At 36.7% G+C, this 26,222-nt stretch overlaps 3 protein-coding genes across 3 annotated transcripts in view; 2 read left to right on the top strand and 1 right to left on the bottom strand.

Moving 5' to 3' along the window:
• LOC139983256 (uncharacterized) overlaps positions 1–1,269 on the top strand; it is a 32,482-nt gene extending 31,213 nt beyond the window's left edge. The window contains exon 21 of the mRNA XM_071996681.1: positions 49–1,269. Within this exon, the coding sequence (XP_071852782.1) occupies positions 49–350 (302 nt within the window). The 3' untranslated portion in view covers positions 351–1,269. The remainder of the gene's footprint in view (positions 1–48) is intronic.
• Positions 1–14,845, top strand: part of LOC139982008 (uncharacterized) — a 100,729-nt gene extending 85,884 nt beyond the window's left edge. Inside the window, exon 8 of the transcript XR_011797953.1 lies at positions 14,383–14,845. The gene's annotated coding sequence lies outside the window, so the exon portion shown is untranslated. The remainder of the gene's footprint in view (positions 1–14,382) is intronic.
• Positions 14,846–22,129: 7,284 nt separating this feature from the next.
• LOC139982017 (lactadherin-like) lies at positions 22,130–24,604 on the bottom strand. The gene is made up of 4 exons (XM_071994518.1): positions 24,446–24,604; positions 23,820–24,015; positions 22,989–23,136; positions 22,130–22,551 (listed from the first exon to the last, which is right to left on the bottom strand). Exons 1-4 carry the CDS (start codon positions 24,510–24,512, stop codon positions 22,396–22,398), a joined length of 567 nt encoding a protein of 188 aa, XP_071850619.1. The 5' UTR covers positions 24,513–24,604; the 3' UTR covers positions 22,130–22,395.
• Between the last annotated feature and the right edge of the window lie 1,618 nt (positions 24,605–26,222).

Raw genomic sequence — 26,222 nt, 5'->3', positions numbered from 1 at the left:
GTAATATATTTACAATATTTACAATTTCCATTTCTCTCAACCTTACAGCCATCATCATATCTTTTGATCAGCTAAAGCGGAACTTACCAGAACATCTTGATGTAGACCAATCTACCCTGCTGGCAAATATTTTCCAACTTCCTGAGGAAGTAATTACTGATATCAAGAAGCATGAAACACCAGGAACTCTTTTGTTAGAGAAACTGACCAAAAATTCACTGATATCTCCCACAAACATCACAAAATTGGAAAATGCCCTTACAGAACAAGGGAATGAAGAATGTGCAAACCTTGTCAGAGATTTTAGATGGAAAAATCCTGTAGTACAAGCAACAATGTGTGCAGAATAATGAATGAAATCATATTGCGGGTTATTGTAGGCAAGTAATGATATGCACATATCACCAGTGGTGTTGTAACAAGGAATTTGTACACTTGAGAGGGAGAGTAAGTCAGCAAGTGTTTCTACATTCTCTGTTAATTACATTCGGAGCTTATAAAACAGGACTATGTGCTTAATTACACCTGTAGGAGTTACTTATATACACTATGCTTCTCCTCTCTAACACGGTTATGTATGTAAATACTCTATTTGACTATCTACTCTACCCTTGCCTTTGATGAGCAAACAATTGCAAGTAACCTATGCATTCATGTCATGTATTTGTGTGCATGTGTGTGTGTGCCATAATTTTTGGTTTCGATGAGAAACATATCAATGCATGATGATGCATGTGTGGTATCTGTGGATGTGACGGCTAGATTGTAAACACAATATCTCAACAACCACAAGTTAAGTCAATGTAATGCTTGGTAAGTAGATGCCCCATGCTGTTTAAATGTGCCATATTGTTTGTGGTTCCCATCTCATGAATATTAACGAGTGGGCAGGGCCTTATACCATAACATTCTTAAAATATCAATATGTCTTCTACCGTATGTCTGATTTAGTTCATTCTTGATGCTGACCGAGAACTCATTGATATCTTCACAAACATCACCAACTTAGAAAGACTTGTCAGAGATTTCAGAAGAAACAGTACTTTAGTTCAAACAAAAATGTGCCCAGAATAAATCTATGATGAGGAAGTTCTCGATTGTCAACATTTTTCAATGGGCACTAAAATAGCATCTAACGCAAACATTTTATTCACAGATTGGATTAAGAATTTCTATCATCTTCTTCACTTAAGCCGCAAGATTATTACAGATATATTGATCACATAATTTTCGTCTGGCCACATGGTGAATAAATCGCTCAAGACTTTCTTTGTACATGTATGTTAATTCATTTCATGCCAGCATTAAAGTTTCTGTAGAAGTTTCAAAACACTAAACATCATGGTCGAGTTGGATAGTGATTTGCTTACCACATCAGTCTATTGTAAGCCGACTGATACTCATATTTATTTACATGTTAATAATTTTCACCAACGAAATCTTAAGAATTCAATTGTTTACAGCCAATGCCTTACACTGAAACATATTTCCTCCGACCCACCTGATCATGAACTTCAGCTGAATATTTTTGGAACATCAGCTATCCCCTTCATTAGTTATTTATTTCTAGTGTCGAAAAAGTGTAAGTGCAAAAATCCAAACTCACATTCCGTTTGTGACTAATGACAACACACTCTTCAAATCCTGTATGAGCACAATGAAGCAAGATTTTGCTTCATTCAAAGGCAGTTAGAATCGTTGAAGGTAGCCCACCTCCCCCCCCCCTCCTCACCCCCAATCATGCTAGATTGTTGTCACCCTCCTTGCCTTATAGTTCCTCTCTCTGTCTCCAGACTTCCCAACCCAGTTCCCACCTTGGCAGGCAATATCTGTTGCGGAAAACATTGGTGCCAAATATGCCACGATATTAATCCTGGCACTATGGTTAAAATTCCCAGTATCGAATATGGTACATGGCCCCATTCCCTCTTTTGAGATTCAAGCAGTGTAATTTACCTTGTGCTACTGTGTTCTTTGCAAACAGGGAAATTATAGTGGTGAAACAGGGTTCCACTTTATACGTTTTAATAAGCACAAATAATCAGTTTGTGTTGGGTTTGCAGTTTTCCTCGCTACAGCTATTTATGGTGTACATGTGTGTATATGTAATATGCTGGTGCATGGAATGTATACGCTGGTGTTTATATATGGTGTATATGTGTGTATATGTTATATGATCGTGTATGGAATGTACATGCTGGTGTATGGAACATGCCCGAACATAGCACCCAAACCCACCTAAACTGACAGACAATATTACACAAGCATCGCACCAAAACCCATCTAGACTGATAGACAATATTACACAAGCATCGCACCCAAACCCATCTAGACTGATAGACAATATTACACAATCATTGCACCCAAACCTACCTAAACTGACAGACAATATTACACAAGCATCGCACCCAAACCTACCTAAACTGACAGACAATATTACACAAGCATCGCACCCAAACCTACCTAAACTGACAGACAATATTACACAAGCATCGCACCCAAACCTACCTAAACTGACAGATATTATTACACAAGCATCGCACCCAAACCTAACTAAACTGACATACAATATTACACAAGCATCGCACCCAAACCTACCTAAACTGACAGACAATATTACACAAGCATCGCACCCAAACCCATCTAGACTGATAGACAATATTACACAAGCATCGCACCCAAGCCTACCTAAACTGATAGACAATATTACACAGCATCGCACCCAAACCTACCTAGTCTGACAAACAATATTACACAGCATCGCACCCAAACCTACCTAACCTGACAGACAATATTACACAAGCATCGCACCCAAACCTACCTAAACCGATTGACAATATTACACAAGCATCGCACCCAAACCTACCTAGTCTGACAAACAATATTACACAGCATCGCACCCAAACCTACCTAAACTGACAGACAATATTACACAAGCATCGCACCCAAACCCATCTAGACTGATAGACAATATCACACAAGCATCGCACCCAAACCCATCTAGACTGACAGACAATATTACACAAGCATCGCACCCAAACCTACCTAGACTGACAGACAATATTACACAAGCATCGCACCCAAACCTACCTAAACTGACAGACAATATTACACAAGCATCGCACCCAAACCCACCTAGACTGATAGACAATATTACACAAGCATCGCACCCAAACCTACCTAAACTGACAGACAATAATGCACAAGCATTGCACCAAAACACACGTAGACTGACAGACAATATTACACAATCACTGCACCCAAACCTACCTAAACTGATAGACAATATTACGCAAGCATTGCACCCAAACCAACATAAACTGACAGACAATAATACACAAGCATCGCACCCAAACCTACCTAAACTGATCGACAATATTACACAAGCATCGCACCCAAACCTACCTAAACTGACAGACAATATTACACAAGCATCGCACCCAAACCTACCTAAACTGATAGACAATATTACACAAGCATCGCACCCAAACCCATCTAGACTGATAGACAATATTACACAATCATCGCACCCAAACCTACCTAAACTGATAGACAATATTACACAAGCATCGCACCCAAACCTACATAAACTGACGGACAATATTACACAAGCATCGCACCCAAACCCACCTAAACTGACAGACAATATTACACAAGCATCGCACCCAAACATACCTAAACTGATAGACAACATTACACAAGCATCGCACCCAAACCTACCTAAACTGACAGACAATATTACACAATCATCGCACCCAAACCTACCTAGTCTGACAAACAATATTACACAGCATCGCACCCAAACCTACCTAAACTGACAGACAATATTACACAAGCATCGCACCCAAACCTACCTAAACTGACAGACAATATTACACAAGCATCGCACCCAAACCCATCTAGACTGATAGATAATATTACACAATCATCGCACCCAAACCTACCTAAACTGACAGACAATATTACACAAGCATCGCACCCAAACCCATCTAGACTAATAGATAATATTACACAATCATCGCACCCAAACCTACCTAAACTGACAGACAATATTACACAAGCATCGCACCCAAACCTACCTAAACTGACAGACAATATTACACAAGCATCGCACCCAAACCCACCTAAACTGATAGACAATATTACACAAGCATCGCACCCAAACCTACCTAGTCTGACAAACAATATTACACAGCATCGCACCCAAACCTACCTAAACTAACATACAATATTAAACAAGCATCGCACCCAAACCCACCTAGACTGATAGACAATATTACACAAGCATCGCACCCAAACCTACCTAAACTGACAGACAATATTACGCAAGCATTGCACCCAAACCTACCTAAACTGACAGACAATAATACACAAGCATCGCACCCAAACCTACCTAAACTGATCGACAATATTACACAAGCATTGCACCCAAACCTACCTAAACTGATAGACAATAATGCACAAGCATTGCACTCAAACCCACCTAAACTGACAGACAATATCACACAAGCATCGCACCCAGACCTAAATAGTCTGACAAGCAATATTACACAAGAATCGAACCCCAACCTACATAGTCTGACAAGCAATATGACACAAGAATCACACCCAAACCCGTCTAGACTGATAGACAATATTACTCAAGCATCGCACTCAAACCCACCTAGACTGATATTACAAAAGCACCTGGTGATTTTTTTTTCTGGTAGCTGGTATAACCCAGGGTTCATTTTGTAACATATTATAGATTCATTGGGTTTGATGAATCATAGCTTAAGGGAGAAAACATTATGTCGATAACCGAATTACGTGAATATTGCCTTTTGGTCTTTGTGTTTTCCCTCCCATCGTTTGCTTACAGGGTGTATATTCTGCCATCGCAGAGATTTTGAATCAAGACGGAAAAGCAATGCTACGTTTGTCATGAGCAACTGTACGCTGAACTAGACTCATCTATTATATGTAGATATAACCTGACTGAGAGCGTTTGGTCGTCTTTACGTCATCTGTTATATATATCGATATCACCTAACTGAGAGTGTTTGGTCGTCTTTACCTCATCTGTTATATATAGATATCACCTGACTGAGAGTGTTTGGTCGTCTTTTTGTCATCTGTTATATATAGATATCACCTGACTGAGAGTGTTTGGTCGTCTTTACGTCATCTGTTATATATAGATATCACCTGACTGAGAGTGTTTGGTCGTCTTTACGTCATCTGTTATATGTAGATATCATCTGATTGAGAGTGTTTGGTCATCTTTACGTCATCTGTTATATATAGATATCACCCGACTGAGAGTGTTGGGTCGTCTTTACGTCATCTGTTATAGATAGATATCACCTGACTGAGAGCGTTGGGTCGTCTTTTTGTCATCTCTTATATGTATATATCACCTGGAAACTGAAAGAGAAACTGGTTAACTGAATACCACTATAGTTTTTGCCACCTGACTAACTGTAGTATCATCTGTCCTATGTTTGTACCACCCGACTATCTGTATCATCTGGCCAATGTTTCTGCCACTTGACTTACTGTAGTATCAACTGCACAATGTTTGTGCAACCTGACTAACTGCAGTATAAACTGCTCAATGTTTCTGCAACCTGACTAACTGTAGTATCAACTGTCCAATGTTTGAGCAACCTGACTAACTGTAGTATCAACTATGCAATGTTTGTGCCACGTGACTAGATATATATATATATATATATATATATATATATATATATATATATGATACTACATATGTATGTATATATATATGTCTATATATATATATGTCTATATATATATATATATGTCTATATATATAAATATATATATATATGTTTGTCTTATTGTTTTATATGCCCCAGAGGTAAAGAATACCCCAACATCCCTACCCCCCCTACACCCCACATCCACCAGTCTAAAAAAACTCTTGTGCCGTTTGGGAGATTTTTCGCAGCTGTCATTTTGTTACAATGTCATATAATGCCACTGTCTTCCCAAGCATTTTTCTTCACATTTAGAGGTTAAAATTGATTACCTTTATATTAAACGCTGAGCCATCATTAATTCGTATTTAGACGTTTTATTTTATTTTTTAAATTTATTTATTTAATTTGGTATTGTAAAACTCTTTATTACAGAAAATAAAAAAAAACATTGTAATAGAAAAACACGTGGAATTGGAATATTTGATTGTAAATTATCTGTTACTTATAAAGGAACTCATGTTTCAAGAGTTTATTCCTTAAGTTTAAATTATTGTAATTGCTACTGTCACCGTCATATGTTGAAAAGGTGAGAAATCGTATCTGCAACTTTTTCTTCTTTCAAGCAAAATCAAAGCGCCCTAACCTAATTTATTGAACAATGTTCTGCAACGGTTAGTTACAGAACGAAGTGCACTAACATAATTTGCACAGAAGTGAAATTTGAGGGCGGTAGGCAAGAATTTGGAGTAATCTCTTATTAAGAAATTCATTTGGACGCCAACAACAATTCAACAAAAATGCTATGTAGCTTAATTCAAGTTAGGTTCCGCCAAATGCTTTCCTTTTTTAAATAACTATAAAATTCCAATGTTTTGTATTCTTCAAGTACATGCTGGCTATTCTCAAATATATGGTGGACTTACATGTTTGCTTGACGTTATTTTGCCCAATTTGCCGTTTGACCGTTTTGATTGCAAATAAATGTATAAGTGTAAGTAATTCAAATTGGCTCTGATACATCATAGTTGTCTGTTTAACCCACGCTATCCTTGGAGCACTTTGACAACTCTAAATAACAAGTCTGCATATTTTCACCTGCGTAACAGGTAAAATCCGTGTTTATCTGAAGAATAAGTCTGTAGAACAGCACGTTCTTGCATTGATTGAGAGTAACATTGACTAATTTAATTCCTTGCTTTGTCGGTTACCACAACCATATTACTGAAGCTTCAGCCTATTAGGAATACAGCTGTTAGACGTATAATAGGACACTAACATATTTAAGCACAATTTTTCCTGACTTCACGTTTTGTCCATAGAGCAGAAAGTCATTTTTCAGGCACTTCTTATTATTTTCCATGCCCTTACTACTGGTTCTCCTTCTTATACAAAGGGGCTCTTGCATCCCCATCAACCATCTACATGTCTCCGTAGTTCAAATAAAAATCTTTTAGTCATTTCAAATACTCGAATGCGATCCTAAGGCGATCTTCCTCTCTGCAAATGTGGTCTTCTTCATTGGAACTCGCTCCCTCTCTATTAGAACTTTAACTTCTGTCGTAATCTTTAATTCCAGAAGGACTATTTTTTTTTCTATTCTTCCAATAACATCAATTCTCATAGATGTAATTGGATGACTATAGCGTTGTCACAATATATGTTTGTCTTTGTCTTTGCAGTACGGAATAGCAAGCCAAACATTGCGTTATATCGGGATTTAGACTCTTGATTACAGACTGTTGTCATGGGAATTGCTTTCAAAACATGTTTACGCCACTTATTTGTAATAAAAGTAAAGATAATATATACTTTAAATGAGGTTGAATATCATACCGATGAGGAAGCGATATTTCCACCCCACCCCCCCCCCCCCAAATGAAACAAACATATCTGTGACAAACAACTCTGCGGTTGCGGGTAAAGTTACTTCCTCGTTCGTATTCACGGGAAGTTGTTGAGAACTGATCAACTTTTTTAGTGTTTTGTTTTTAAAAGACGGCCACTTTTGAAATAATCAGTAGGTCTAAGTAAATAAAGTGAGCCTGTGTCAGCCATTTCCAACCTCTTTAACAATATGTTAACATTATAGTGTTGTATAAAATAAACTCAAGTGTATTGATATTGTGTAAAAATACATTGTACTGGAAATTTAATGTAGACCTAATGATGGATAGTTTTGAAAGTTCAATATGTCTACTTTGTTTTAATAAAACCCCGGGAATGGAACGCGAACGTTACAATAACTTTTTCGTATTTGTTTCATTATAGCATTCACAATGTCATTTGGAAACAATATAAATCAAATATAAAGGGAAAATTATTAAATTAAAGTTCTCTGTCACTGTCCCTGATATTTTTGCTCCTTTTGAGTTCTTTTTCAAATTATTGTTCAATATAAGTGTTTCTTCTCCTTTTTTTCTAATTATAGGAATCTAACGGATTAAAAGCAATATCCTTGAACAGGAAAAACGAGAAACCTCCAGCTTCATATGTTTGCCTGTCCATCGTCTGCTTCTGCATTTGTCTATTATTTGCAGCTTTTGCAATTTTCTTTCATCACAGGTATGTATATTAATCCACGGCAATGGCCAAGAAAATGTCGATGACGATGACTATGACGATGAAGATGACATGAAAATGACGAGGACGAGGACGAGGTTGGTGACGATTGCGGGGTTGATTTCAAATGCGATGACAAGGACAATCACCAAGATGGCGGCAATAGAGATTGTGATGATGATGACGACGACGACGATGTCGATGACGATGACAATGACGATGAAGATGACATGAAAATGACGAGGACGAGGACACGGACGAGGTTGGTGACGATTGCGGGTTTGATTTCAAATGCGATGACAAGGACAATCACCAAGATGGCGGCAATAGAGATTGTGATGATGATGACGACGACGACGATGACGATGTCGATGACGATGACGATGACGATGAAGATGACATGAAAATGACGAGGACGAGGACACGGACGAGGTTGGTGACGATTGCGGGGTTGATTTCAAATGCGATGACAAGGACAATCACCAAGATGGCGGCAATAGAGATTGTGATGATGATGACGACGACGACGACGATGTCGATGACAATGACGATGACGATGACGACGACGACGACGACGACGACGATGCTGCTGCTGCTTCTGCTGCTGCTGCTGCTACTGCTGATGCTGCTGCTGCTGAAGACGACGAAAACGACGATGACGACGATGATGACGACGACGACGATGACGACGACGACGATGACGACGACGACGATGACGATGACGATGACGATGACGATGACGATGATGATCTTTACAATATTACATCTATTTAAATTAAAATGTGCACGTGCCACCCTCAATATCATAACAATGTATTGAGGTGTTTCGTCAACACTGTCGGCCACTGTTCCTGCAATAACTTGGTACAGGTTTACTATGTAGTTCTACCTTTAGTTTTCCACAAACTGGAACACAAAGAAATTTAGCTAAGTTAACATAAATTTCATTGAACTTTACTTTAATATCAAGTTTTTCATTTTAATTAGTCTGTCATTTTTACATGCTTTCAGTAAAAAAAGTTATATTTCAATATATCGTAATCTAGTTAATTTATAATTTAGTTTGTAAGTATTAGTTATATAGCATATAGATTCCAAAGTCGTATTTTGTTGCAAATGACTTTTAAAATGTTCATGGAGGGTTTTAAGAATGTTATGCACTATATGGTGTACGTAATCAAGTTGTAAGAAAGCAAAACTACTTTCAGAAAGTTGTAAGCACTAACTGATTTGTTAATTTTACTATTGGTATACCTTCAACATATTTTGAATAGTATCTTCCCTTTTAGTGCTTTCGTTTCCTTCTACACTCTTAATACACTTAAGGAAACAAAATATTATTTAAATATAAGAGTGAGATTGGTTACATTTAACGTTATATTGGTAAAAGTTCCGTGATTCATGAATTGTTTGCTTAGAATCTTGAAAAATGTATTATTAGAATAGAATTCTTACTACTAGAGAAACACTCGGATACTATAGTAAAGTACAGTTTTGTAATGCTATCAGACTATCGAGTATCTAATGTTATGACCTATGTTGACAAGATTGTAAAGCTTTTCGATTGTGACAAGTATTTAACAAGTAGAATTTCGTCAGTTGGTACAAATTTCAGCACTTTGCATTGGACAAGTCATTCTCTTTATAACTTTGTTACTTTCTGAAGCAAAAAAAAAAAGAATAAGAAATTAGGGCCTCAATAAGTTTAACAATTTTTACATTCCAATAGTTTGAGTACCAGGCACTTCAGATGTAACATAACGTTAATCATAGATAAGACTGCTAGCAATCGGAATTTGCACTGATAAATCGAATGGTTAGAATGATTGTTGCCACGGGAACACACGATAAAATTGCCAATGAGGTAAAAATATCCATGTAATCTTCCCGTATGTCATGAATGCGTCCTGCAGAAGGAGAATAAGGAATATATATATGTTGTAAACCAGATATATTTGAAGAAATTTGGTTATAATTAATTGCGTTTCTACAAACAATGTATTAAAATTATTGATATATAACGTCAACTTGACTATATCGTGGCTTCATGTCAGCTGTCAAACTGATATAAATGTCTTCAAGCATTAAACTGATCATCAATATTAACAGAAAGAAGAAGGAGAAAAAACATCTTCACAAATTATCCATTTTCCAAATATTATAAAACGCAAGCCTTATATACATGCATCATTGTCAATTGCTCCTTGCCATTTCTTTCAATCTGCGTGATGTTTTTTCTTTCCTTTTCTAATAACGTCCAAAAGTAGAAAATAATATATGTTTAACATTAATTACTCTCCAAGTTCTACCTAATAAAACTCAAAATCATATTTTCCGGATTTCTTGTAATATAGTTATCATACGGATATACCTGTTATAAATCCAGCCATTGTTGCAGCTACCCCAGAAGTCGTTGATGCCCACGCCGCAGCTTCCTTAAAGTGGATTTTACAACAAGCTTTCTTCAGAAAGCCATAAACCCAAGCAGACACGATTCCCATATTAAAAGCGGAGATAAAAGTAACTATACTGATCAAAATGATATCTTCAAATATAATGTACAACGTAAACATTACCGGAAGACACAGAGCTGGTGTAATCATATATGGTAAAGAGTCCAGTTTTCCAAAGTATAGAATAAGAAAACAGCAGCCAATCTGCCTGCACAAATACCAGCTTCTCCAATGGTCGATAAATAGACCACTAATGACTGTTCAAAGCCTTTGTGTGCAACATACGGCACCAAAAACATCGCCCATGATGAGATTAGCACTGTGCTAATCATTCTTGTAATGTACAATTTTATCAATGTCGGGTTAACAAGTAGAAAATATCTGTCTGTCTTGGTCTTTGATATATATTCAGAATCTACTCGTATTAGTTTTTTTTTTCTGATTCGACTTTATGTGAATTAGATGACATCAGGAGGCAGCATGGTATATTGTTCCAAGAAAAGAATCCAAACAAGATCATTGCGGACACCAAACCATATTGCTCACGCCAATGTTCCACTATGGGAGGTACCACTGCCATAACTATGTTGGACACCATGGAAGTGATCGATATAAGCAAGGCGAATTCGCTGGTATTCTTACAACAATCATCAATTGAAACCATAGTTGGTAAATCTATAAAACCACAACCAATTCCTAGTAGAAATACAAAAAAGAAAATCACAGCAAGAGAAAATGATAATGCAATTAAAAACGGTCAACTGGCAAATTTCATGATGTAGTTTCAGCAACTTGTAATCGGATTATGAAAGAATTATGATTAAAGGCGAACAGAGAATATTGTATGAGTGTGGTGTCTTCAACAAAACAGGTATGACAGCCTACGTTACTTCCGGCTTTATGTTCATTTAATCAGTCGTTTTAGTCTTGAGACACATCTAGAGTCACATTTGTCGAAATGTACTCCCGTAGGAAAACGTTAGACAGAAATGAACAAATGATAAAACGGAGGGTTTTGTTTGTGTGTGTGTTTCGTTTATATTTCGGTTAAGTTTCAAATCGACTGAACGTATTATTGAAAGTACATTGCATTATATTGTGTATACCTGTGATTATGTTATCATACCAGCAAGTTATGGTCTACAAATCCCAATGGCAATCAAGGATTCTTGGACTTCGAGGTAAGCTCAACTCATTACTGAAGGTCCATTTCTTCTTCGGTCTCGTAATTTGATAATACAACCGAATCAACAACGACTCCATTGGGAAAGAGTTTGTGCATACTTCAAAACTTAAAGTCATGTTTACCTGATATGAGATTACACAATAGATTTTGCCATACTTGTACAAGTAAACCATTGCGACGAAGCCACTGCCAACTAGTATTCCGCCGATAACACCAAGAGAGCAATGTGATAAATAATCCATCAGTCTACTCACGAAGGAAGCTGATAGTTGAAACAAAAAATTTAAAATAAAAAGTGTATTGGGATTTAAATGCCATTATGCTTTTGTATTATTTGGTTATTAAGGCTTGATTAATTGCTTCTGTTATTCAAATATTGATATTATCGTATCAAATCGACGGGATAGATGATAACGTGTAGATGACTAGTCTTGGCCAAGTCGTTTGTAATACTCTTTTACTCGCGTGCAAACTGGACATGCCTCAGAGTCCGTTTTTGCCTAACAAGAATGTGTTTGCCTACTGTATTTGATATGCCCAAGGATCTGTCCAATACAAACGTCTTGGACATTCATCCAAACAGGGACGTGAACTTATGTAAACCACATGTTATTATTACCAAATTTCGTGTCATGTGAGATCATGTTTCTTCCACATCAATAAGCGACCGTCTCGCAATGTACAAAACGATCTAACGCCAAGTGAATGATAATAAATACGTTATTTATATAGCGCTAAATCACAAAAGTATCAAAGCGCTTTACAAAAAAAACAGAAACGATAAAAAGAAAATATATACAGTGAAAACAAACCAAAACCTAAAAAAAATAATCCTAAATACCAACACAATTTTTTTTAAAAAAACAATAAGATGTTATTAAAAATACAATAGAAGTTATATCAACAACAGAAAACAATAGGAGCTTATAAAAGTACAATGAGAGGTTATAACAAACAAGAGATTAAACAAAGGTAATATTACGTAAAATAACTTTTCAAAAAATACGTCTTCAAACGACATTTATATATTGGCAGCGTTGGACTGGTTCTGATGTCTTTTTAGGAATGTTCACTGCATGAAGCAAGGCTGGAATTAACATTGTGGGGGAAGTGGACCCAATTGAAAAACCTGATTGGCTTCTTCGCTTTTCCAAAGCAATGTTCCAAAATCAGAGGAAAACATAAGATAGATTGGGAGAAATTTGCAAGACCCTAGCATCCATCGAAAGCTTTGCCGCGGGCGTTCTCGCGGGGGCGGTACAGCAAATAGACACGTGAAAATAGCTTTGTGAAAAAGAAAGATACACTAGGCGGTTCATAATAGGGTATTAACAAGGCTAGTTGAATACACTGAATATGTATAAAGTCTCATTATTTAAACTGACGTACATCTAGATTCAGAATATTAACACTATCAAAATAAAAAAAAAGACCTTATCATGTTAAGCAACAAACGTCATATAGAGCAGAAATTATGAAATTTAATTGTTAGTTTGGTGAATGGAGGCAACTTTGACTTAAAAGTAAATGCGATGTAATATTTGATTTGTTTTAAAGAATCAATTAATTGAACAGTTATAGAAAGTGCCTGCATGTTGTTAACGTTTTAAATAGCAGCCATGTCTAATTAAGCTCTGTGGTATTCATTTTATTTCATATAACTGAAACAATGTCTCGTGACACTTTTAATCTCATGCCTTTCGTGACCGATACTGGATTGAGCACATCCTTTGTAAACTTGATCTGACATCAACGCATAGAAGAAAATATAAAAAAAGAATAATCACCAAAGCAGTTAAATCCAAAGACAAGAGCAAATGAAACCGACACCACTGCCACTTTCGTGTGTAGGTGAAATACAGTTTCGTCGATTATAACACCTATACTTTTGACATATCCTTGTAAGATAAATAGGGCTCCTGCTTTGCTCAAGAAAGCTTTCCACTGGGATGGTGTCATTCTGAAAGAGTTCCTTCTGCTGACAAAATGTATACTGAAATCGATCCTTTGGAAATACATAATGCAGAGCATATATTAATAAACACAATCATGGTCCAAGTTGATATATTGTAAATGATACAGATGTTTGACATGTTATTATGATCTTATTTGAGAGAATTTATTCACCAATCATTTCTCAATGAAAATGATACTCGAGTGAGTATTATAAAAGAGGAGGAAAGACACACCTTTCGCCGTCAGTGATTAAAAGGTAATAGAAATACGTAGTTTTCTATTAACTAGGAAATTATTCAAAAGTTATTCAATTATTTTAAGAATATCATTAATATAAAACTTAACCTATATCTATATACCGTTGTTGACTAAATTATTTAGTTAACTATTTCTTTATGCGATATTTGTTTCAGTCTGTGAAAGAGAAGTTACTGCCGTATAGTTGGGAATTATTAGGACGATTACATATGTAATTATAACATTTGCTTCCTCTAGCCAGGAGTCTAATATATAAAACGTACAGGTTATGTCCTATTTAAGTAGCTTTATCATCAACATACTGTATGATTTCCGATTAATATATTTACAAAATATCCAATACATTCATACTTACCACAGCTGTAGGCTATCAAGATTAAAATCATATCAGTTTTTTATTGTAAAACAATTTTTATAGATATTAAGCAACGTAATAATACCTTCAAGTTACACAATTGTTTGTGCTTGATATATTCTTTGGCATTAAAAAATACAATTAACATTTAATCCTAATTAAAAATGCCAGCAGAAGGCAATATACAAACCATTCTTCAACTCGATGGTTGAGTGAATGAATCCATTCAAACTTATAAAACACCACGAGAGAACCCTGCTGTTAAAAAGAAATGCTCGTGGTAAAATTATTCTCTTTTAATACTAAAATATTATTTCCCAGTAAAAGAAACCGAATGGCGAAACCGACTGGGAGACATAATTAACAAAGAAGAATTTGATGGATGCTGTCATTACACTATCCAAAATTGGATTATCTTCGCTCACTCTCGCTTATGTTGAATGTCTTTGACAATAAGCAACGGGTTTATTCATATCGTACATTAAGTACTCCCTCTTATATATGGCCTACTGAAAGATGTGAAGTTAGATTCGTCCTGCAGTTAGCCAAAAAAATCCGGTTGAAGAAAGGTTGACTGGCCTATAAACAGTGGCGTCACCAGACTTTTCAGTCTGGGGGCACAGGGGGGGCACCAGCATTTGATGGGGGCACTTAGGTGGATACGGATCGGCCTCCTGGGAGAGGGGTCTAAGGGGAGGGGTGCCCCCTCCCTCCCCATTAGAAAATTTCGCATAAGGAGGATGGGCTAGATGCAAAATGGTGCCACATTTGATGCTAAATTCGATCTGAAGATATCTCCAGAAATTGCTATTTTTGAGGTAATGATTTTAACAACGAGCAGAATTTTGCAGAGGATATGAACCACATGCTGTCGATATTATGCCTAACCCTATCAATAGAACCTACATTTGTTGGATTAATGTGTGCATGACCCCCGACTCCTCTCTTGTCCTTCTCATTTTCTCCCATTATCTATTAAGATGTAACAGGTTCCAGCATCGTTATTGGCTCCTATCAGGGATCTCACCATGCAATCCAAAGTTTGATCACACATCGAGTATGGCTCAGTATGCAGGTGTGACCATTCGCCATTTGTTCCTACAAGCATCTGACCTCAAATGACCTCTGCACCCCCTACACAACAGGGTTAATATATGGATCCACAAAAAATACGGGATTCTCAAATTTGTTTCAAAATCAAGGTTAGGGTTCAGAGCAACGATATTACTCATTGGTCCAGAAAAAATAAAGCGCGTTCTTTCATATTCTGATGACAGAATCATGAAAAAGGTCCAGAAATAGTGTTCTCTGGAGAGTAGGGGTGGCCTACTAATATTCAGGAATTTGATTGGACTGCACCTAGTTTATTTCTGAATATTCGTCCTACTTCCTAGGAAATAAAAACACGGCTGCAGCACAGCCAGAACAGGGAAATTCATTGTTTTGAACGATGAGTCATGTAGCTCGCGAAGCGGACGTGTATAGCCGCTGGTAAGGCGTGAGCAATGACACATTCACTGTAAATATCGACACCTGTTGTGATGGCGCGGGTCACGACTTCGATACCCGACGGTCAAGGATAAACTTTTTCATTTTTTCGCAGCTCATTTGAAGAAAATACGAATTACTGTGCTTCTTTGTCCTTATGAAAAACCAACTCAGATGATGGGAGTTGAATATAACAAAATATATATGTATTTTTTTTACCAACCCAAATCTCAGATGGGGGGCACTCGGGGGGGGGGGGGGGCAGGGGGGCACGTGCCCCCTGCCCCCCCCCCCCCCCTTGGCGACGCCACTGCCTATAAACAACACAATAAGGAACGCATTGGATCTCGTTTTCTTTAATCTCGTTTATAACTTAGCTTTTGAGATACTTGTGTATAAAAGTATGATATTTGGTAAACGGAAATGTTAATGTGTTCAAAAATCAGTCCAGTATAGGTTGTATTTTGCACTACTTACAATATTTGAGAAATGACTCATTCAACATTACAGGACAATCTAATAAAGTGGCTGGACTACTTAGCCTAACATACAGACCAACACTCAGTTCCTCAGATTTCAAAACATAGGAAAATATAGCTCCCTTAACCATGTTGCAACTTAACGGTCAATAAGGTCCATATTGACGTGGTATTGTAAAATATATATATATATATATATATATATATATATATATATATATTGTTTTGATCAGTGCGGAGTTCATAAGTAACGGCATTGGATTTAAAATATGATATTATGCAGTTCGTAATCAATTGTTCATGAATACTTTTGCGATGTTTGCGATGAGATATGCAGCTCAGTTGATAACCATTAAAGAAGTGAAGCGCAAAAGTCATCATGCCCAGTAATCGTGGACTTAATATTTGAAGTATTTGTAGATAGTGCTGAGGTTTCTCACCCGGGGTATGTTGTGTATCGTCAGGACAGAAGGGATACTCATAATGGGGTTGGTGGGGGAGTTTTACTGTATGTTACGGATGATATTGTAAGTGTTGAGAAATCTCAGTTGCAAGGGTCTTTTGTTAATTCTGTCTGGTGCGAGTTGTCCACAAACAACTCCAAGAAGTCCAGGGACGTTATCACAGTGGGTGTTGTTTACCGCTCTCCTAACAGCAGCGATGATAATGGTGTCGTGCCGTTTGATTCAATTAGAAAGGCTGCTAAAGTTGATGTTGTTATAATGGGCGACTTTAATTTTCCTGACATTAATTGGATAGATGGTTCTAGTAGTAGGAAAGGTAGTAATTTTCTAGATGTTGTGCAAGATTGCTTTTTACATCAACATGTTACTTTCCCTACTAGGGGGATAACATCCTGGATCTTGTTTTGAGTTCTAATCCAAGCAATGTTGTTGATTTGACCGGTCTATGAAAACTAGGAACTAGTGATCATGATATACTAGCTTTTGATGTTGTTTGCAAGGTCGTAAATTCTGTTAGAAAGGAAAAAGTCCCTGATTTTTCGAGATAAGATACAGAGGCAATTGAAACTTTACTAAAGGGTACAGATTGGATTAATTTGTTTAGAGATATGAGTGCTTCTCAGTCTTGTATTTGTTATTTATGGAAAATCATTATGGAAAATCGTGTTCCGTGGAAGAATCGTCGTCGTAAATGCAGTATGCCTCACTGGATGAATAAGAAAGTTAGATGTGCAATTAGGCAAAAACGTAGAATGTGGAAGTTGTTTAGGAGGACTAAATCTGAATCTCTTTTGGCCAAGTTTAAAATTCATCAGCTGGAGGTAGGATGCTTAGTCTCTGATGCAAAATTGAATTTCGAAAAAAGCATTGCCCTAAAAATTAAGGATAACCCAAAGGCATTCTTTTCTTATGTCAGGTCAAAGCAGAAAGTTAAAGATGCAATTGTTTCTCTTAGGGCACCACGGGCTGATAAGATAGTTACTGATAGTCAGGATCTCTCAGATCTTTTGAACGACTATTTTGTGTCGGTTTTCACAAGGGAAGATACGAGTAGTATTCCAGATTTTCAGGGGGGCAGTGATAGGCCTAAACTGGATACGGTCTTATTTTCGGATGACGTTGTCTTAAAGGAGCTGCTTCGTCTAAATGTTTCTAAAGCTTCTGGACCCGATGCAATCCATCCGTCTTTGCTGAAGACTTTTGCACACCATTTCTGCGTTCCACTCTCGTTGATTTTTAGTAAATTTATGGATGAAGGTTATGTTCCTAGGGACTGGAGATGTGCTAATATTACCCCAATTTTCAATAAGGGTGATAAGACTAAGCCCTGTAATTATAGGCCCGTTAGTCTCACTAGTGTAGTTTGTAAGGTCATGGAGTCTATTGTTAAAAAGTCTTCGGTCTGTCACTTCAGTAGTCAGTCTTTGATCAGAGAGTCTCAACATGGCTTTTGTCAAAAAAGGTCTTGTCTCACTAATATCCTTGAGTTTATGGAAGATGTAACAAGCTCACTAAATAGGCAGAGGTTTGTAGATGTTGTGTTCCTGGATTTCCAGAAGGCCTTTGATAAAGTTCCCCACCAGCGTCTTTTACTTAGGCTGAAGAGCATGGGTGTCATAGGGAATTTACTGTCTTGGATCGGGAATTGGCTTGGTAATAGGGAACATAGGGTGGTAATTAATGGCTGTGCTACTTCTTGGCAGAACGTTACTAGTGGGGTTCCACAAGGGTCTGTATTAGGTCCCCTGTTGTTTGTTGCCTATATAAATGACATCGACGGAGATATTTTGTGTACAGCTAAGAAGTTTGCTGATGACACCAAATTGTATTTCTGAGGTCTCTTCCAAAAGCGATTCTGAGAAATTTCAAGCGGATTTAGATGAGATTTTTTCCTGGTCTCAGGGGTGGCAAATGCTTTTTAATATTGATAAATGTAAGGTAATGCACATTGGTAGTAGTAACCAAAAGTTTACATACAATCTAAATGGTGTGGAGTTACAGGTGAGTCTCTGTTGAAAGAGACCTAGGTATCTACATTGACTCGTCTCTGCAACCTTCTAAACATTGTCTTGAAGCTGCTAAAAGAGGTAATAGGGTTTTAGGTATGATCAAGAGGAACTTCAGTTTTCTGAAAGAGGACATCGTAGTTAGGCTTTATAAGCAGTTGGTTAGGCCTCATCTGGAGTATGTTGTGCAGGCTTGGAACCCTTATTTTGCTAAGGATAAGGAAGTACTCGAAAAGGTCCAGAGGAGGGCTACTAGGATGATTAGTTCCTTAAAGAGGGTTCTTTATTATAGGCGGTTACAACTGTTGAATCTCACCACACTGGAGCTTAGGGGGTTACGTGGGGACTTGATCCAGGTTTTCAAGATTGTGTATGGTTTCGACAATTTATCCTTTACCGACTTTTTCATGTTTGCAAACAGTAGTTGTACTAGAGGTCATTGTCTTAAACTTCAAAAGTCGCATAGTAGGATTAATATTCGGCATAACTTTTTTTCTAATAGGGTTGTGAATGAGTGGAATGGTTTGCCTGAGAAAGTTGTACTTGCAAGTAGTGTCAATGGGTTTAAGAATGCTTTGGACAAGCACTTTAAGCGTTGTAATCGGGTCTGAGTGTTTGTGTCTTCAGTTTTTCCCCCTCTCTTTATAGGGTCCTTGATGGGGACTTAAGTGTCCCTCCTGATCCTTTTTTCTACTAAACTAAACTAACCTCCTTTATTTCACCTCGTAGGCATTCTCATCGTCCAGTCGCGCAGTTCTTTGTCTTACACAGTAGTTACTGTACCAGCTGTGCGTATCGGCTGCCTGTGATGATTTGATTAGTTCGCGTAATTAGTCTCATAATTAAATATCTTCAGATTGAATTTTCTGGTTTTCATCTGCAAAGCCTAAGTCTTACCTGTCTACTCTATATTGGGCAGGTTCAAGCGTACTTCAGGTTGACGCGAATACGACTTTTCTGATCATATATTGGGTTTATTTTGCGTTGATTCACACTTAGCAACAAATACGGAAACGTTAGCCGTAATAAACTAGGTAGTACTACAATACTACCAAGCCTAATATAAGATCTATAGCTACATGTAGTATTGGTACCACCAGGTCTGTAGCATGAGTACTATCAGGCCTAACAGAAAGTAAAAAGCTACATATAGTATTAATACTAATAGGTTAGGCTACCATGCATAATATTAGGTCTATAGCTGCATATAGGCTACCAGGCCTAATGTTATGTACATAGCTACTTATAGTATTAGTACTACCATGCCTAATATTAGGTTTATATTTACATGTAATATTATTACTGATAGGCCAGGCTGCCAGACCTAAAAGTAGGTCAGCAGCGACATATCGTATTAGTACTGATAGGCTTAGCTACCAGGCCTCATATCAGGGCTAAAGCTACATACTGTATGAGTACTAAAAGGCTAGGCTACTAGGCGTAATTCGGTCTATAGTAACATATATAATTAGACTGATAGGCTAGGCTACCAGCCTTACTATTAAGTTAATAGCTATAGATACTATTAGTACTGATAAGCCAGGCTACCAGCCGTAATGCTATGTCTACTGTTAAATATGTTATATGAAATGATAGACTAGGCTACCAGCCGTAATGTTAGGTATATAGCTACACATAGCATTGGTACTGGTAGGCTAGGCTACCAGCCGTAATATTAGGCCCATAGCTACATATAGTATAAGCAATGATAAGATAGGCTACCAGCCGTAGTGAATATAAGGTATATTGCTTCATATAGTATTAGTACCGATAGGCTAGGCTACACGGCCTAATATTAGATTTAAAGCTACATACAGTATTCTTACTGATTGGATAGGATACCAGCCCTAACATTAGGTATGTAGTTATATACACTATTAGTACTGTTAGGCTAGGCTACCAGACGTAATATTATGTCTACTGTTACATATATTATTAGAAATGATAGACTAGGCTGAGCCGTAATATTAGGTATATAGCTACACATAGTATTAGTACTAATATGCTAAGCTACCAGGCCTCATAATCGGTCCATAGCTACATATAGTATTCTCAATGATAGGCTAGTGATAGGCTAGGCTACTAGGCCTAATATTAGATTTATAGCTACAAACAGTGTTAGTAATGATTGGATAGGTAACCAGCCCTAATTTTATGTAAATAGCAACATAATGTATTAGTACTACCAGGACTTATATTAGGTCAATTGCTACATACTGCATTAGTACTGATAGGTTAGGCTACCAGCAGTAATATTAGGTATATAGCCACATATTGTATATTACCAATAGGCTAGGCCATCAACCGTAATATTAGGTTTATAGCTGCAAATAGAATTGATACTGATTGGCTAGGCTACCATGTCTTATATTAGGTCTATTGCTACATACTGTATGAGTACTGTTAGGCAAGGCTACCAGCCGTAATATTCAATCTATAGTTACATATATGATTTGTACTGATAGGCTAGGCTACCAGCCGTAATATAAGGTAGCTAAATGTTGTATTAGTACTGATAGGCTAGGCTACCAGCCGTAATAAAAGTATATAGTTACTATGGTATTAGTACTGATAGGCTAGGCTACCAGGCCTAGCAATAGGTCTATAGCAACATATAGTATTTGGAATGACAGGATAGTCTACGAGCCGTTACATTAGGTATATAGCTACATATTGCATTAGTTCAAATAGGCTAGGATAGCAGGCCTAATGTTAGTTATATAGCTTTATATAGTAGTATTACTGCTACTGGCTAGGCTAACAGCCGTAATATTAATTTTATAGCTACATATAGTTTTGGACTGATAGGCTAGCCTACCAGGCCTAATATTATGTCTTTAGCTTCATATAGTACTTGTACTGATAGACTATGCAAGGTGAGCACCGTCTAAGATATATCAATCAAAGGAAGCAGAATCATCGCCTTGACCAACTGCTACCATTCGATACTATTTTTTTTTTTTTTTTTTTGAAACAGTGGGTGTCACTTACCGTGTCTTGCAGTAACATGCTTTATATTGCCTGGGCTACTGTTTAAGCACATAGCAACCCCATTTGGTCCACAAACGCGCTGTGCGGTCGTATATTAAAATGCTGATTTATTTGCGATAAAGCGTACACTGTAGATACAGTTTGCACGTACGTACGAAAGCGCAAAAAGTTCAAAATGTGTTTATTGTAGAGCAGTATTAAAAATATTAAAAATATGTCAAAACCAAACTTCGTTTATACGATCTCTCGGATATTTATTAGCGGTATATTTTGTAAACTTCATGCAAGTTAGCTACAGTTACCCTTACACCATCACAATTGTTCACATCTCAAACAGAAACTTAAGGTAAACTGTTTTTGTCTTGTGTACTTCAGCTTAAGTAACATATTTTAGCAACATTTTTCGTTAACGTTACATTAAAGGACAAACATTCTTAAATATCTCCAAGTATGGGAGACGGTTGTGTCACAAACAAATGGAATTTCGTTTTACAACTAGCCAAAGAAGCCTGCTTCACATCCAAGAAGGTCAAACCTTAGGGTAATATGACCAAAGTAGGTAATAGGATTCAGTCGAAAGTAGCGAGCGACAATGGGTCGGTCTAAGTAACGACGAGCTACGGTACTTTTATCGAACGTTCCCTCGATTGTCTGTGAAAGAGAAATACATCACGGAATGACGTACGATATTATTTTAAAGATCAAGACGAGCAATTGTATACCTAAGTATGAAGTCACAAGTTGAATTATCGACGGAGAAGGATATCCATTACACTTGCTACTAATTTTACATGATTCAAATGTAGGACGCTTTATTTGGCGAGACGATTCTGTGCCATTTTTTTACAGATCTTATATGACTAATAGGATGCGAAATATTAGTTCTTCTTCAGTTCTAGAGTCATAGCAGAATCTTAAACGGACGAAGAATGCCCAAATGAAACTTGCTTAAACCACATGCACTACTGTTGGACTATCTTGTCGTTCTAATGTATCTCAAATAAAAATAGCTATACGTATGCAGTGTTTATATTAAGACTGTCATCATGATAAGAACATAAGAAGTACATGTATCTGTAAGTGCTTACCGGTGTACTATAGAAAATCTCCCCGTCATTGGAAAAGAGAATTCGGAAAGACGTAACCCACTGGGTGACGTGAGTAAAACCGCGCCCTTGCAGGAGGACACCTGTCACTTGGCGAGGGGAGCCAAAATCTACTTGAATCCATTGCTCACTGCGAAACAGATGAGAACCGACCATAACACATACTGTCTTACGGTACATTTGGGAAGCATTAGGCGACAACATTTTAGAATTATTTAGCTATCGCAACAACAATAAATAATAAAAATATTGAACCATTTTGGTCATAATCAAAATTAAAAATAGACTTGGATATTCATATATTTACATTTAACCTAAGATAGATTCATGAATAAGGAGTCCATGATGATATTTACAAATTTACATTAACTTAAGATAGATTCATGTTTAAGGAGTGCATACTGATTTTGATATATTTACATTTAGCCTAAGATAGCATGATTTATAACGATTCCATAATAATTTATTATTACGTACTGCGGTTTGGCTTGAAAACATAATGTGTTTGCTATGCCACAGTTTCCATCTTAACTTTTGTCCACTCAAGTCCATATCTTCAATAAACACGCTTGGTTCTAATGATATCCTAAATGTTCTGACCATTTAATTCAACTGAACACTTTAAACTAAGCGATCTTAATCCGTCCGTATATCCTATAACAAAATCAGATTTTAGCGTGTTGTCTAAACGACAATGGAAAATCATTACCTTTGTACGATATGTTTAATATGGTAGCAGTTATGAAAATATAATTTACTGTATGTTCATTATGCAGTATTGACATAATTATGTTGTAAATTTCATTTTCTTACGCGTCGGTAGTGGCGGCTCCCCAACCAGAAATTCCCCCTTGATCGTCTTCAAAAAGAGCGGCTCTCTGTGGTCGGTGATTATTGTCGTATGAGCTTGAGGCGGTGATAACTACATCTGAATCACGGTTAACGTTCAGACCGAATCGTTCGCAACATGACCCTTCCGGAGGCGGTTTTACACAATATGCATCGTAATCTGTAAAAATTATATTATCTGATAGTGATTAACGAATTTATTTCGTTCGTTTCATTGTTTTATTAGCCATGATTTCACTTTTCCCATCACTATAGTTCATTGACTGACCATTCATAAACTTATCAAACAAATTGCATGAAGTAATCGTGTGAGACGTTAATTTCCAAATCACCGAATGGTCAGACAGTTGGTATAATTTCCGATGTAATACTTTTCGAGTCATTAACTTGATCAAGTAGAATCTTAACTAGGCCAATATATGTCAATATCAAAGTGATTGATCAAAGAATTTCTGGAAGAAAAAGACTGACACGTTTGGATTCCCTTTCAGAATAATTGATGGTCGCAATTAGTTTCAAGCCAAATTGTGCCGATATTTTTTAATAAAATTCAACATTTTTTGGGCTAAAGAACAGAACTGGATACTTACCTCCTGCAAAAACTGTTGAAAGCACAACAGAAAGCAGACCAATACGCAGAGTAGAAAGGTAAAGCATTGTCTTTGGTCGGTTTGTTGGTTGGTATGTCAAACACTATACTTGAATCTCAGTTCAACTTAAACTAATACTCACATTTTAGAAACACCTCTATTATATACAAACTAGTAGAGGTCAGTTTCAATTTGAAGGAAGCGATGATGTAAATTGATGCATGTTAAAAACAAATAAAAGTAATTTAATACATTTGCTCTAGATTAAGCAGTGTGGTATTTCAAAGTTGCATATACCTCAGCCATGAAAAACAATCTTATAGTTGCTAGACTATTGGCATATACGCATAGCTATACCGTGTACTACACACTGTAAAGCTATGTATGTGGTTCCTTAACAAGAAAATAAGATAGATAGATAGATAGATAGATAGATATTCATTTCGTCCATAAGATATGGAAATTTGTCGCCCTGCAGCAAAACACATAAAAATTAAAGTTATAAAGATACATTCAGAATACAGTAAAATATTAGTATAAACAAAACACAGAGAAGTTGAATGAAAAGGTAAGAATATCAACAACAACAACAATATCCATACATGTGAGAAAAATATACACATATATACATATATAAACAAGATTATAAAACAAAAGAAACCTATCTAACAGCCCTCAGGTTGAAAAAAAAAAACAGAATTGGGTACAAAAGAAAACCTGAATCTGTTATGCTTAGACCGTGGCATGCTAAGTCTGCTGCCTAAACGGCAGAATACATAGTTTTCGAAAAGAGGATGTGTATGGTCTTTTAATATTCCATGGGTTTTCTGGTGCACCATATCAATGTAGAGTTCATAAGTAGTTTTTAAACCAATATCCCTCCCAATAGTACGGCTGGCAGCCCTTACAACCTTCTCTAATTTAATCGAAGAATCCTTTGTAAGCAGCCCGTAAAAACATATAATACTAAAAGTCAGCACGCTTTGTATCACTGACTGGTAAAAAAGTAAAAGAATAGTGTTGTCGACATTAAAATATTTCAGTTTACGTAAAAAGTACAATCGTTGGCAAGCTTTTGATCTAATTGCATCAACCTGGTCTTTGAAGTTAAGTTTACAGTCAATGATAGTACCTAGATATTTATAGTGGTGCACCTTTTCGACAATCTCATCATTAACCCTGATTTGACCATGATCATGTGGCTGTTTTCTGAAGTCAAATACTATCTCCTTAGTTTTTTTGCCATTCAAGTTTAGGTAGTTTTGGTTGCACCAAGTAACAAAATCCTGGATTTCCTTCTCATACGGAGCAACAACATCGTTGTGCAGGTAACATCGTTGTGCAGGTAAGAAGCAATGGTAACTGAAAAAAAAAACTTGTTGAAGTTAATAGACCATTTAAGTATTGTTAATGCATCCCTCTTCAATTTTTCCTTCTTTTTACTTTGGTGTCTATTCAGAGACGGTTCTAGTATTATGAACTCAATGGTGAGTAGTTGCGATAACACACACTTGTCTGTTTTAAGTTATCACGACAAAATATATACGTTGTACAAGTTTCCTATATTTTGAACATATGGAAAACATAAAACAACAAAATATAAGTCTGGAACATAAAAAAAATGACAAACTTAATGAGTGTAAAAGCTGTTTAGTTCATTGCATCAAATATCAAACCATTCCCTTGTTTCTACAAGGCTCTCAGAAATAGCCATGCAAATATATAAAGTATTTTCAAAATAATAACAGAAACACCACTTTTTTTAACAATCAGCGTT

The sequence above is a fragment of the Apostichopus japonicus genome, chromosome 16 (genome assembly GCF_037975245.1).
Source record: "Apostichopus japonicus isolate 1M-3 chromosome 16, ASM3797524v1, whole genome shotgun sequence".
NCBI classification, from domain to species: domain Eukaryota; kingdom Metazoa; phylum Echinodermata; class Holothuroidea; order Aspidochirotida; family Stichopodidae; genus Apostichopus; species Apostichopus japonicus.
The sequence above is the reverse complement of the archived record's forward strand: the minus strand, read 5'-3'. Positions and strand labels throughout refer to the sequence as shown.

What these genes read in the sequence shown, in the direction of transcription:
- LOC139982017 (XM_071994518.1), bottom strand. Translation starts at nt 24,512, where the DNA reads ATGCTTTACCTTTCTACTCTGCGTATTGGTCTGCTTTCTGTTGTGCTT. An exon ending in TTCAACAGTTTTTGCAGGAG is followed by an intron (nt 24,016 to 24,445) that starts GTAAGTATCCAG and finishes TAATTTTTACAG; the next exon opens with ATTACGATGCATATTGTGTA. An exon ending in GGAGCCGCCACTACCGACGC is followed by an intron (nt 23,137 to 23,819) that starts GTAAGAAAATGA and finishes TCTGTTTCGCAG; the next exon opens with TGAGCAATGGATTCAAGTAG.